The 15,356-nt window shown below is 49.0% G+C and overlaps 1 protein-coding gene across 1 annotated transcript in view; it reads right to left on the minus strand.

Moving 5' to 3' along the window:
* LOC117351355 (inter-alpha-trypsin inhibitor heavy chain H3-like) overlaps positions 1-15,356 on the minus strand; it is a 147,536-nt gene that overhangs the window by 102,494 nt on the left and 29,686 nt on the right. The window contains 4 exon segments of the mRNA XM_033926552.1: positions 9,056-9,136; positions 9,139-9,174; positions 11,269-11,394; positions 12,889-12,999. Of these exon segments, the coding sequence (XP_033782443.1) occupies positions 9,056-9,136; positions 9,139-9,174; positions 11,269-11,394; positions 12,889-12,999 (354 nt within the window).

Consider the following 15,356-nt stretch of genomic DNA (forward strand, 5'->3'; position numbering starts at 1 on the left):
AAGACGGTTGGACGGCAGGAACGCTCTCATGAGGATTGTGTCCAAGACAGCTCCTATGAATTGAAGTCTCTGAGTGGGGATGAGATGAGATTTGGGTAGATTGATCTCGAACCCCAAAAGTTGAAGAAACCTGATGGTTTGGTTGGTGGCCAGGAGAACAGTCTGAGATGTATTGGCATTGATTAACCAGTCGTCCAGGTAAGGAAAGACCTGAAGGTGGTGAGAGCGTAGAAAGGCAGCCACCACAATCAGACATTTGGTGAATACTCTCGGAGAGGAGGCAAGACCAAAGGGTAGCACCTTGTATTGGTAATGACAACGATTGATCATGAAGCGTAGGTATTGTCTGGAGGCCAGATTGACCGGTATATAAGTGTATGCTTCTTTGAGATCGAGAGAACATAGCCAATCGCCTTGATTTAGAAAAGGATAAAGAGTGGCTAGAGAAAGCATTTTGAACTTTTCTTTGACCAAACATTTGTTGAGATCGCGGAGATCTAGAATGGGTCTGAGATCTCCTGTTTTTTTGGGGACTAAAAAGTAATGGGAGTAGAATCCCTGTCCCTTTTGATCTAGAGGAACCTCCTCTATGGCGTTCAAAAGTAGAAGGGATTGAACCTCCTGGAGAAGAAGGAAAGACTGAGTGTGCGAAGCAGACTCTTTTGGTTGACTTGGAGGAGGTAGAGTCTGAAAGTTGAGAGAGTAGCCGTGGTGGATGATGTTCAGAACCCACTGATCTGATGTGATAAGTTCCCAACGGCTTATGAAATAAGAAAGGCGTCCTCCTATAGGCTGTGGAAGTTGGGTAGAAGGAAGAAGACTGGCTATGTTCTGGAGAACCAAGTCAAAAGGGTTGTGTAGACTTTTGTGCAGGGGTAGGTTTTACCTGCTGTTGTTGCTGAGGTTGTCTAGCAGCTGGTCGCTGTTGCCTCTGACGTCTAGGTTGTTGTGCAGTTTGAGGCAGAGGACGAGCCACAAATCTACATTGGTAGGTAGATTGTGGACGAAAGGGCCTGGTTGGTGGAGGCTTCTTAGTTTTAAGAAGCGTGTCCCATCTGGTCTCATGAGCCGATAGTTTCTGAGTAGTGGAGTCCATGGAATCTCCAAACAGCTCATCCCCTAAGCAAGGTGCATTGGCTAGCCTATCCTGGTGATTAACGTCCAGTTCTGAAACACGAAGCCAGGCTAGCCTTCGCATGGCCACTGACATGGCTGTGGCTCTGGAGGTCAGCTCGAAAGTATCATAGATGGATCTTACCATTAATTTTCTGAGCTGTAAAAGAGATGTACAAGTGTGGTGAAAAGCAGACTTTTTCCGATCAGGAAGATATTTCTCAAAAGCAGTGAGAGTTTGTATTAGCTGCTTAAGATAGAAAGAGAAATGGAATGCATAATTTCCTGATCGATTTGCTAACATAGCATTTTGGTATAGCCTTTTACCAAACTTGTCCATAGATTTGCCCTCTCTGCCAGGAGGGACTGAGGCATATACACTAGCCCCTTTGGACTTTTTTAAAGTGGACTCAACTAAAAGGGACTCATGAGGTAGTTGGGGCTTGTCAAACCCAGGGATAGGAATGACCTTATACAAGGAATCCAACTTTCTAGGAGCTCCAGGAATAGTTAAAGGGGATTCCAGATTCTTATAAAATGTCTCTCTCAAAATATCATGGAGAGGTAACTTAAGGTATTCCTTTGGAGGCTGGTCAAAGTCCAAGGCATCAAGGAAAGCCTTGGATTTCTTTGACTCAGCCTCCAAAGGAATGGAGAGAGAGTCACACATTTCCTTCAAAAATGAAGAAAAAGAAGACACTTCTGGTCTTGAGGAGGCTCCTAAAACAGACGGGTCCTCATCACCAGAAGAACATTCTCCCTCGGAAAGAATAGGATCCTCCGAGTCACCCCATAAGTCAGGGTCTCGAACCTGAAAACTCCGGTCTCGAGACTCTGGAGTGGAAGGCTCTAAATGCCGGGACTTGCGAAGAAACTTCCCCGACCTGCCTGATTCGGTCCTGGGAGATGTCACAGTACGCACCGGAGCCGAAGTCTGTACAGCTTGATGGTGAGCTCTCGGCTCCGGCGCCAGAATCGGCATGGAGACCGAGGAAACCGACTGTACCGGTACCGATAGAGTGGACGTCGATAAAATAGGACGGTCCACTATCGGTACCGGTGGCTCAGACCGGACTGGTACCGGTAAATTCGATGCCAGGGCTGGAGGTAGGAGGTGCTGTAGCTGTTCTTTAAGTTGTGCTTTCAGAACAGCAGCTATACGCTCCTCAAGGGAAGGCACCGGTACCGTCTTTTTCTTTAATGGTACCTGCGGTGCCGCTCTACGCTCCGAGGATGAGGATCCCGATGTCGAGGGGCTCACCTCTATTGGAGCGGAGCGCTTCCGTGGGCGCCTCGAGGTCGGCAGGATTGGACTCGCTGCCATCGAGACCGGAGGACACTCCAACGGGGAAGGCTTCTTAGCCGGCTTACCTGGAGTCGACACCGCCGCGGTATCGCGTGGTGTCGATGATGTGGGTGCCGACTGCGCCGGTGCTGATGTCGGTGCCGGTGTAGAATCAGACATTTCGGCACCAAACAATAATTTTTGTTGAATCTCTCGATTTTTAAGAGTTCTCTTTTTTAAAGTTGCACAGCGGGTGCAGGTTGACGCTCGATGGTCGGGACCAAGACACTGGAGACACCAATTATGAGGATCAGTTAGTGAAATTGGTCATGCACACCGCTGGCACTTTTTGAAGCCGGGTTGGGGGGGCATGAATGTAAAAACGGCTTCAGCCAAATCGAAGGCCGAGGCCTCGATGGTGGCTAAAGGCCCCGCCGGGGCAAAACCAAAAAACAGGCAAAAAAACAAAATGTTTTTTTGTTTTTTTTTTTTAAAGAAAGAAAATAAAGAAAAAAGGAAAGGAAATAAGATTTCCTCAAAAAGTTTTCGCGAGCGGGAAGTTACAAAAAATCCTCTCACAACAGCCGTTGAGAGAGACGCGTCTTCTTAGCTCCGCGGAAACTAAGAAACTGGGGACCGCGCGCCTCTGTCGGGCGGGAAGGCACTCGCGCGTGCGCGGTGCGGCCTACCAGAACTTTCTAAGTTCTTAGAGTGCAATCACTCTAAAATTGTCCGTACCGGGGCTCCGTCGGTGCCGTCACCCATCAGTCAAGAATAGCTGCCTGCTTGTCCTGGGATAAATAATATACTCCCTTCTCTATTTACATCAGTCTGCCAAATAGCCAAGCAGAACTAAGAACTGGAAAACAGAAAGAAAACAATACTCCGAACAGGAGTAACAAATAACATACCCAAATGCTGTTGGAAAATGCAGAGGAGAAATACCAGAAGGAAAATGTCCCCACAGTTCGCCAGCTAAGCCAGCCGAGCCACAGCCGCTGTTCTTTAATTCTCCCCGGCCCTAGAAAAATACTAGAACCCGCAGCAAAAAACAAAAACTGCCCGCGAAACAGCCCCAAGCACAACAACAATAGACAGGGTGGGGACCTCTACTGGTCTGGAGAAGCTAAAAGAAAGTAAATTAGCAGGTAAGAACCTAATTTCTCCTTCTTTAGCACTCTCCAGACCAGTAGATGTTAATCTTTAAGAATGGGACGTACCAAAGCAGTCCCTCACACGGGCGGGACCCCCGAAGGGCCGACACCAGAACACACACACCGAACACCGCGTCCTGACGCGCCAGAACATCTACCCGAAAAAGTCTGACAAAGGAATACAAGGAAGACCAAACCGCAGCCGTACAAATGTCCACTGGAGGCACGAGCGACGACTCAGCCCAAGAAGCCGCCTGACCCCAAGTAGAATGAGCTTTGAGAAACTCCGGAACGGGCTGCTGCCCCAGAAGAGAAGCGGAAGCAAAAGTCTCCTTGATCTAGCATGCAATAGTAGCCCTAGAAGCGCCAGCCCCCCTAAGAGGACCAGTCAGAAGGACAAAGAGATGATTTTATTTCCTGATCACCTGGGTCCGGTGCACATAAGAGCGAAGGACCCGACCAACATCCAACATGCTCAGCTGACTTTGCTCAGAAGAGCCCTCCCAACTACACAAGACCGGGAGGACCACAGATTGATTGACATGAAAAGGAAAAACTACTATTGGCAGAAAAGGAAGGAACAGGCCGCAAGACAACCTGCTCCCTAGAAAACTCCAAAAAGGGAGCCCTACAAGAGAAAGCCTGTAGCTCAGAAACACGCCTAGCGGAAGAAATGTCCACCAAAAAGACCGTCTTCAGAGGAAGGTCCTTCAAAGAGCAGCCGCCCAACGGTTCGAAGGGCGGGTGCATCAGAATAGAGAGAACCAGACTGAGATTCCAAGAGGGAATAGAGGACCGCACGGGAGGCCTGAGCACCTTGGCCGCCCGCAAAAAGTGAATCACATCAGGCATGGCTGTCAAACGCTGACCCGTCACAAACCCCCGAAAGGCTGACAAGGCCACAAGCTGAACCCGGAGAGAAGCCGAAGCCAGGCCTCTATCCATGCCATCTTGCAAGAACTCTAAGAAGTTAGGCACAGAAACGCAAAGAGAGACCACTCCCCGCACCTGGCACCACCCCTCAAAGAAGTACCAAATCCACACAGAAACCTGAGAGGTAGAAAGCCTCCAGGACCCCAAGAGTGTAGAAATCACCCTATCTGAATACCCCTTCTTACCAAGGCGACCCCTTTCAAAAGCCAAGCCGTAAGACAGAAGGGAGACGGGTCGAACATGGGAATGGGACCCTGCGTCAGAAGGTCGTCCAAGGGAGGCAGAGGAAGAGGATCCGCCACCAGAGTGTCACCAGATCTGCGTATCACGGATGTCGAGGCCAATCTGGAGCCACCAGAACCCCCAGACCCGGATGGCGAACAATGCGGAGAAGAACTCTGCCCACTAATGGCCACGGAGGGAACCTGCACAACAGCCCCTCTGTTGGCCATGGTTGAACCAGAGCATCCAGACCCTCAGCCAGTCCATCCCTGCGACGACTGAAGAAGCGGAACACCTTGGCCTTGCCACTCGTGGCCGACAGGTCCATCAGGGACTGACCCCAAGCCGGCATTATCAACTGAAGAGCCACAGTGCTGAGCCACCACTCTCTGTGATCTAAGATGTGACTGAGGAAGTTCGCCTGAACAACCTCTACCCCGGCTATGTGAGAGGCCGAGAGGTCCAGAAGGTGTGACTCCGCCCCAAAGCATGAGCCGAGCCGCCTCCTCCGCCACCTGAGCGCTCTTGGTGCCTCAACGATTGACATAAGCCACCGCTGTGGCATTGTCAGACCGGACTCTGACCGACTTGCCCCTCAAGCGGGAGCGGAAGGCTAATAGCGCCAGAGGGACGGCTCTGGTCTCCAACATGTTGATTGACCAGGATGCTTTCTCCATGGACCAGGTGCCCCTAGACACTGAGCCCCCCCAACCGAGGAGATTGGCATCCGAGAGAAGCACCGTCCACTGCGATAGGTCCAGACTCATCCTCTGGACCAGATGAGAGGTCTGGAGCCACCAAAGAAGACTGCAGCACGTCAAGCCTCACAGAGGGACAGGGACCTCCAAACTGAGCCACTGGGGTGACCATCTATGGAGCCGAGCATATGGAAGAGACATGTGGGCCCACCACACAACATCCAGGAACGCTGCCATCGACCCCAAGACTTGGAGGAAATCCTGCGCCCGAGGACACCGGGACACCAAAAGAAGGCGAATCTGAGATTGCAATTTGCTTACCCGGGCCTCTGGAAGGAAGACCTTCCCCAAGGAGGTGTCGAACAGAACTCCAAGGTACTCCAGATACTGAGCGGGGACCAACTGACTCTTGGAAAGGTTGACCACTCAGCCCAGCGACCGGAGAAACTCAACCACCCGAGCCGTAACTCGGGCGCTCTCCTGCAACGACTTCGCCCGAAACAACCAGTCATCCCAGAAGGGGTGCACCAGAATGCCCTCTGACTGCAATGCCACCTTGACGACCACCATCAACTTGGCGAACGTCCGGGGAGTCGTGGCCAGGCCCAAGGGAAGCACCCAGAACTGATAGTGCAGACCCAATATCGCCAAGCAAAGAAAAAACTGAGGAGCGGCCCGAATGGAAACAGGCAAGTAGGCCTCCGCCAGAGCGAGAGAAGTCAGGAACTCCCCCGGCTGAACCGCCAGAAGGACAGACTGCAGTGTGTCCATGCGAATAAAAGGGAATTCTGAGAGTCCTGTTGACCTCAGTTTAAACCAAGGATGGGCCGAAAGGTCCCCTCCCTTTAGGGCCCCATAAAGGAAATGGCATACCAGCCGATACCGCACTCCTGAGGGGACACTGGACAACTGCTTAGAGATCTAGCAAGCGCTGAAGGGTCTGGCGAAAGGCTAGCGTCTCCCATGCCACCTGACATGGAAAGGCTAGATATGATCCGGCAGAGAGCGGATAAAATTCAAGTACATAACCGTCCCGCACCACCACCAGGACCCACTGATCGGACGTGATCTTGGCCCACTTTGGAAACAAGTTGCGAAGCCGGGCACCCCCAGGAACCAAAGGGGGCGCCGGCAAAGAGACATCGCGCAGGACGGGCAGCAGGGAAACCAGGGGGGAAACTCCCAGCCCCCCGACGGGCCCCCTGAAAAAGACTGCATGCGCTAAGCCAACCGACCCCGGGGAAAAACCGGAAGCCTGGAAAGAAGCAGTCCCATCCATGCCCCAGGCGAAACTTGCGAAATTCCCGCAGACGCCCCCGGGCAATGCCAACCCGAGAAGCCGGGCGGGCACGGTCCTCAGGCAGACTGGGCACCTCCGGGTCCGTCAGAGTCTGAACCACCGGATCTAAGTCCTCTCTAAACAAAAAACAACCCCCAAAAGGGAAATTTTGGGAAGTTCAGTTTTGGACGCGGCAACCGCCGACCAAGCGCGAAGCCACAAGGAACAGCGTGCGGCCACCAAAAGACCCAGACTTAGCAGCACCAAGTCACAAAGAACAACCGAGAGGAACGAGGCAGTCATCTCAAACTTCACCACCTCCAGATCCACTAAGGATCAGTCATCAGACTCACGATCCAGGACATGCTCAGACCACCGAAACACGGTGCGAGCCACCAGCCCCACACAAATAGCTGCCGGGACCCACAAGGCAGAGACATCAAAATTATACTTAAGAAGTGTCTCTAACGTACGCTCCTCAGAGACCCTAAGAACAGATCCGTCCATAACAGGCACGGTATGCCGCTTAGGAAGTGCCGAGACCACCGCGTCCCCCATTGGCGTAATTAAGGTAGCCCTATCCCCCTCCGGGATGGGATACCCATGAGCCAAGGCGCACACCAAATGAAACGGCGCCCGTAGGCCACTGCGCCAACACAAAATCCTGAAAATCCTGAAGCACAGGAAAAGAGCGGGAAACAGGACAGACCCCCTGAAGCAGAGGGGCCCCCATACGCGGGGTCTCCGGTGGCGCAACTTCGAAAATGCAGCACCAAGGAGATCTGCTACATCAGGTCTAAAAGCTCATCCCTCTGAATAAAAAGCGCACCACGGACGCATCTGCTCTGGAAGATGGGAAAACCGCCGCCCTGCTGCCAGCGGGCGTCCCCTCTAGAGGATCCTGGAAGCCCGCCAAAGCAGCCAGGTCCTCAACCATGCCAACACGCTCCTCCGACCACCAATTCGCAATCCAAGCCCCCCCGCGGGCGCTTGGATGAGGGAGGAGAAAGAGGGGACCGCCAAACGAAAAGAGGGAGGCAAGCCATAGGGGGCGCGGAGGGAAAACCACCCCCAAAACCCCCCAGGTGCACGTGGGACCCCCAATTGTCTGCACAAAGAAAGAAATTAAATTTGGGGACAAAAAACCCCTGGGGGTCCCCAGGGACTCCCTGCCCCAGCAGGGGTCCCTGCTGAAACCTGCCCCTGTGTTTGCAATACAGGGGAAGGTCACCTGAGTTGCAGACAAAATGGAGGGGCCAGACAGAGAAAATGGCGAAGTTCCCGCCAAAAATGCTCCCTCCAAGGCCTGTAGCGGCTGAGAAGGCTGAACAGTCCCAGCCGCTAAAACAGGCAAGTCGGCATCAGCTGTCAAAAAATCAGCTGAGAGGGAATCCTTCGGCGAATCCCTCCGTGGGCGGTTGGGGAAGACCGGGCTTCCCCACTGCTCCCAGCCGACTCGCGAGGCTCCATCGGCGGGGAGCTCTGGGCGCCTGCTGCCGCTGCCGACGGAGCTCCACCACCTCACCGACCCAAACCGCCGAGTTCAGGCCGGCCGCGAGTGCCTCGCGGCTGGACCTAATTGTGTCCCACTCCCCCGGAGAAGGGCACAATTGCTCCATACGCGACCTAGCTAGAAAAAAGTGCCGGTTAGATTAAAAAAATACAGTAAAATACAGTTTTCTTAAAGGGAAACAACCCTCCAGACCAGCACTACCTCAGGATTTTTATTTTTTTTTTACAGAACAGACTCCACAGGCTCCTCGAAGCAATATGCCTTGCTTGATTTAGGGGGCAAGGCTTACTGCTGAGGCTCCTCTAAAAAAATGTGGGGAGGGTGGAGGAAGTGGGGGGAGGGACCCCGCTCGAGACCGCCGGGTTTGACACCCCCGAGGTCGGACGGACCCCAAACAGGGCCCGCCCAAGCTCTGTCCGGCCAAAAAACAGGGACTAGAAAACCCCCTAAACAATTCCAACAGCCCTACCAAGGGAGATGGGTACAGATCACTCTAACACCTGCTGGAGACTGAAAGAAGACTGATGTTAATAGAGAAGGAGTATATTATATACTGTCCCACAGTTTTGTTTTCAGTCTCCACCTGCTGGTCATGATTGGATATATACCCATTCGTAAGATTAACCTCTACTGGTCTGGAGAGTGCTAAAGAACAGGTGCTGCTACCTGTGTAACTAGCTTTAATATTGCCCTCTATGTGTCTGCTTTTTATCCGCATACTTTGTGATGTCTAATTTCCAAAAGAAAATAATTCAAATAATATACAGCCTTGCCAGTAGGTTCTGCTCTGTCTTAGATGGTTTAGAGTTGAAACCAAGTTTTTGTTATTGGACCTTCAGAAACCCTCAATCACAGTACCTGAGTTATTTTGCGTCCGCTCATAGATCCACTTTTATCTATTACAAAAACAGTATTCTTGGGTATAGCTGGAAGGTTTTTCAGGTGCAAAAAAAGTGGACAAAATAACCATTAACAATCTGAAAAATACAAAAACAACGTATAAGAGTGTGAAGGATTTTTCTGATTGTTCCAGTTTGCTATTTTTTGCTACTGAGTTCCAGTTTCAAGTAAGACAGAAAACCAGGAGCACGAAAAGTTCAGCTGATGATTACTCAGCAACCTATATTTGAACACAGATAGCATTTAGAGACTTTAACCATTTTCCTAAAATGCTAGGCTAAAACATCTGATCTCACGATATATAAGGACTCTCCCCATAAATTGTCCTCAAATAAATATCTTTATGACCTGAGAAGACAGTGTTCTGCCAATAAGCAGAGGAAATGCCAGTGGTGTGATGTCCTAGGTAGCACAGCTGAATGCAAATTGCAGGGGACAGCAACAACCCTCCTGTAGGTTTCTACGTCTGCTGCCCTCCCCCCGTCACTCTTCATTTTGGGAGTAATTCTAGAAGGAGGATACCAAGCTTGAAGCATCAAGAATGCACATAAATAACCCAGATACCAGCATTTACACACGTATGTACACATATTCATGTGTAAATGTCAATCATCTGACTGCATGCGCTATAATACAATGGCATGTAGCTTGCAGTGGGCGTCCGCATGGGTGGAGTCTTGGCAGAGGATGGATGAGGCACACATTTAAGCACATGGGCCCAGATTCTATAAATGGCGTCTAAAACCTAGGCATCGAGCATTGTGGTGCTCAGGTGTGATTCTATAAAAGATGCACTTTATAGAATCACACCTAGGGTCGCCTTAAGTGGTCTTAGGTGTAGAAAGGTGTCCTAACCTTAGGCACACAATATTTATGTCAGGATTTTTGTGGCCTATGTTTAGGCACCTAAATCCAAAATGGTACCTAAATGTAAACCACAACCATGATCCGCCTCCTAACCCCTCCTACTTTCTGGTACACGCCTTGGAGCTAGGCACCTACTTCAAAGTGGTAGCCATCTACCCAGTTAGGCGCCCTACCAATCTAATTACAATTAACATTAGTTACAAGTTATTAATTGCCAATAATCAGAGCCGATTAAGCTTTTTAAATAGTTAAGGGCCAGATTCTGTAACTGGCACCCGAGTTGGTGGCCGCCTTAAAAGTGGCCACCGATCGCCTGTCAATCATTCGAGGGCACCAGTTTACAAAGTCACGCCTAATTCAGTCAAGATAGGTGGCTGAAATGTAAGCCTGGAAAACCCTGGTCTACATTTCAGCTGCTTATCTTTGCCGCTAGACCGCAGCAGCCTTGGGCGCTGGTTACAGAATCACGGCTTTGGGGAGTCCCTGCTGCTCAGCTGATGGGGGAGGGGGAATCCCCCTGCCACGATCGGCTGAGAGCAGCCACGGCAGGGAGCCCCCGAGCCACACCGAACTCAGCCGGCAGGAGAGATGCCCACTCCTTTCTGCTGGCACACCCTCCTGCTTATATCCCAGGCAGGAGTGATGCCCAATCCCTCATGCCGCCAACCCCCTTAACATCCCCAACAGAAGGGATGCCCAGCACTCCCCTAAACACCCCTACCCCTGAAACCCACCCAGACCCTCCCCATACCTTTTTGTGGAAGGCCGGCCAGAGGGATGTCCACTCCCTCTGGCCGGCAGCCCGCATCTTCCAGATGGCAGGCCTTACTCTTCCTGGTGCATCCTGGGATGCACTGGGGAGGGGTCTAAGGCCCTGATTGGCCCATGTGCTTAAGATCCCTACCATAGGAAGGCTTTAGGCGCCTGGGCCAACCGGAGTCTTAGGCTTCCTTTCCAGTGCAATCTGGGATGCACTGGGAGTGGCCTAAGACTCTGATTGGCCTCTCCCATAATTGCACAATACGACAATCTCTACCTCAAAGAATCCCAAAGATCTTGATGTATCTCTAGTGCTTCCTTGTACTGTAATGTATTCTAATCTTCCTTGCTCTGTGCTAAACTGTTCTCTATAACCTGCACTGTAAGTCGCCTTGAGCCTCTGTAGGTATAGCAAGACTCATAAATCCCAAATTAGATTAGATTACTACGACACATAAAACCATCGTCAAAGCAAAAAGCTGACAATAACATCATACGGAACTTCAAATTCGCAATCTTTTGGACATTAAAACAATAGATTTTACCTGTACATTCTCTGGATTTTCTCTGTTCACGTCATATTTTATAATAAAATCCCCATCCAGCAAAGAAGTTGAACAGTTTTCACATTTTCGCTGTTGATCAATTGTGGGCTTGAAAGACACATGACCCTGGAAAAGGAATTTTTATTGAAGTCAAACTTTTGATTAAATAAATGTAGCCTCCCTCCTTCCACAACCAAACCAAGCGCATTTCAAGTAGTGACACATACTGTATCTGAACCAGAAGGATCTCCAAGGTTGATATGACATGTGGAAGATGTTCTTCAAGGCCCTTAGGAGTGTGGACTTTCTCAGTTCCTCTTGTAATAATAAATGGATCCACATTCTCCTCCAATACAGTATCAGAAGTAAGCCAAGTATAGAACAATGAAGCCATTGTGACATCACTGATGAGGTTGGCTGTTAGGCATTGATGGAATGAGGCATTATGACATCGGGGAAAGGGATTGGGACTTGTATAGTTTTACAACCACACTCAAAGCGGTTTACTTACAGATACTTCAAGCATTAGTGCTTACTGCAGCTTTGTAAAAGGGCCCCTAAATTGTAATTCCTCTCTTAAAGTTCCAGAGGCTCATATCTTAAGCCCTAGACTCTTTTAAAAAAGAAAACCCAGAAAATCCTGTAAAAATTTTATCCAACTCTCTAAGCTCTCAAATACCTCCCATTTGGCAGCATCTTTAAAACTATTAAATGTCCTCTGGAGGAGATACCTGCTTCATCAGTAAGGAAGGACTTTTAGGACCCCCTAATGTAAATAAGATATAGTCAGGCTCCATTTGAATTTCATTTCGGCCTGGCCAACAAAAGAACAGTTTGTTATTTTGATGGCATTCACACATTGATTTAACTTACTTAAAAGTAATTAATAGTTCTTCTGCAGTCAGGTTCACATTTAGATGCAGAAGAAAAAGCGCCAGTGTGTGCTAACACATTTAGTTTTCGTTTAGACATGCAGACATACTGTAAACTGCTTACCACAAAACCCTTGCTGCGTTGTGTTTGCCATGCACCCTTTCCCCATGAGCCACAAGTTTTCCACTTATAAAATTTGCATGCCATTAGCTTTCTGTGTGGAACTGTATTATACTCAAGGTAAGGACCCCGTGCTCAGACATTCACATATGGCTCTACCGTGACCATTTCTGCATGGGCGGCTGAAATTGGAGACTGCAGGTTTAATGTCTGAGCCACTCAAAACTCTGGGTGACTATAAATATATTCACAGTCACCAGATGCATGAAGGCAGAAGGAATTCCGAAACTGATCTGCATCCTTCTCGTAGGGGCCTAAGCAAAAGCCAGTCTGGGTAATGGCAGGGAAGCTAAAATCTTCTATGGTATTACAGGAAGACCCACAAAGAAATGTTAGTTGACTCGTACAGGAGGTTAGAAAAAGAGGACTTTCCTCTGACTACCACCTCAAAGAGCTCAAAGGCACAGAAAGTTGTACTAGGCAGGAAACCAAATTGTTGGGAAGTACCTCGTTATACTGTACCAGAGCCTCCTGATTTTTATGGCAAAGGAAAAGCTGACTTTATAAATGTTTATAGGATTACTAAACTTTATGTATGTCACAGAGATACTGTAACAATAACTGTACCTTGCTTCCAGAGAAAGATTGCTGAAGAACAGGAGTTAAATCATTAGTGATGAAGGTTCCTTGAGCATCTAGGGAGCTGATACCTTGTGGTTCATAAATATCTACTTCAAGCTGAAATATACAATGAAGAGCAAAGTATATTATTAGACATTGTACATCTAAAGAAAAATTAAAGAAGTTAAATTCTGCCGGCATTCCTTAACCTTTGCAAGCAAAAGGAAAGTTGGATTTTTTAAAAGCTGTACTGCTATCTTGGATTTTTGTTTGTTTCATTTTGTTTTGTTTTATAGCTTTCTAAACTTTCAAACTTATCACAATTTAAGAAAACAGAAAGAAGATGGATTAAGTTTTAGAAAAATTGGGAGCGGCAACATTTTTACGGCATAGTTTCCTTAATCAGATCTCCAGATTATAAAAATACTTGCGATTCAGGTACAGGGGATGGGATTTGCTATACCATCATTCTGTGGTTACAACAAAGTGGTTTACATATTATATATAGGAACTTATTTTGTACCTGGGACAGTGAAAGGCATAGGAAGCAACTTTTCAAAACTGTTGGGAGTGCTAAACTCAATGGAAATTACCTCTCCGTGGACAAAGTCAAGCCCCCTGCTACTTAGAAAGCGGTGGTCAGCATTTTTTTAAGTGCTGACCATTGCTGAATTAGCTCCCAATATTCAGGGCTGGACCATGAATGGGCACCAGCACTGAATGTTGGGGGCTAGGTGTAAGCGTGCAAGCTGTCAGAACTTATGTGGGCCTACCTGTGTACCTAGTGGTCCAACAGGGGTCTTCGGAGGCAGGAGTGCAACCCATTCACTCCTACCCCTCACAGCAGCTATTAAAAATGGCTGCTATGAACTCTCTGGGCAACTTGCAGTGCTTTTTGTAGCGCCACGAGCTGTCACGAGATGTCGCGGCAGCCATTTTGAACAGCTACTGCAAGCGGCAGGAGCAAGGGGGCCACATTCCTGTCCCCGAAGACCCTTGATGGACCACCAGTAGCACAGATTGACCCTGAGGGGCCTACCTGGACATCAGAAGAGGAGTTATTTAGGGGAGGGTGAAGAGGGACGGTACACTGTGGGTGGTGGGAGTTTGGAATGCCTGTGGAAAATCTGGTAACCCTAGGCATAGAATGTGGTTAAGAGGTGATAGGCTCAAGGAAATACTTTTTTACAGAAAGGGTGGTAGATGTGTGAAATAGTCTCCCAATAGAGGTGATGTAGACAAGACTGTGTCTGAATTCAAGAAGGTGTGGGACACGCATGTGAGATCTTTTAGGAAGAGGAGGAGAGAGTGGATGCTGCAGATGGGCAGACTGGTAGGACCATTTGTCCTTTATGTGCCGTCATGTTTCTATGTTCCACCCACATAACCTCAGGCTCTTCCCCAGTGCCACCCCCAGTGTCTCCCCTGACCTGCCTACTTTTTACTTGGGCAGTCTGAAGTGATATTTAATGGCACTTTCCAGTTAAGTGCCACTGAATATCCCCCTTAGACAGCAAAAGAAATTTAAGTAGGCAGAGGAGCTTCCTGCCCTCTTCAATTGCTCTGAATATCAGCCCCAAATAGTTTGTTTAATATTGGGGGTGCTAAAGTGCCCACAGCACCCACAGAGCTGGTTCGAATGGTGGAGGATTACGTGGCTTGACCACAGTCACAAGGAGCTGCATTGGGAATCAAGCCTGGTTCTCAGGATGCTAGATTAAACATTAGGCTACCAAAATTCCCCTGGTGATTTCTGAAATGCTTCAAGCGCTGTCTCAGACCTTGGTAACCAGCACTGCTCCCTGTGACCCTGGGCAAGTCACAACACTCCATTGCCCCAGGTACATTAGATGGATTGTGAGCCCACCAGGACAGATAGGGAGAAATACTTGAGTACCTGAATGTAAACCACTCCTTTTTCCTATCCAATATAGTCCGAGGGGCTATATTGCTTGCTATGTTTGCTTGTGGCCCTACCATAAAGCACAGTTACTTACCATAACAGGTGTTATCCAGGGACAGCAGGCAGATATTCTCACATATGGGTGACGTCACCGACGGAGACCCGATACAGACCACTTTAAAAGTGCATCGCCACTTTAAGAATTCAAAAAGTTTGTGATAGCCCAAACCACGCATGCGCAAGTGCCTTCCCCCCCCCCCCCCCCCCCCCGATGAGGGCATGCGGTCCTTCAGTTAAAATATGCCAGCTAAGAAGCCAACCCGGGGAGGTGGGTGATTTGTGAGAACAGCTGCCTGCTGTCCCTGGATAACATCTGTTATGGTAAGTAACTGTGCTTTATCCCAGGACAAGCAGGCAGCATATTCTCACACATGGGTGACCTCCAAGCTAACAGAAATGGGATGCTGGGAGTGTTGGCCTAAGAAAATATTATTAAAAAATACAGAGTGGTCAAAGTGCCCATCCCGTCTGGAGAAAAAATCCAGACAGTAGTGAGAAGTGAAGGTATGAA

Source organism: Geotrypetes seraphini, chromosome 17 (assembly GCF_902459505.1).
Source record: "Geotrypetes seraphini chromosome 17, aGeoSer1.1, whole genome shotgun sequence".
Lineage (NCBI taxonomy): Eukaryota > Metazoa > Chordata > Amphibia > Gymnophiona > Dermophiidae > Geotrypetes > Geotrypetes seraphini.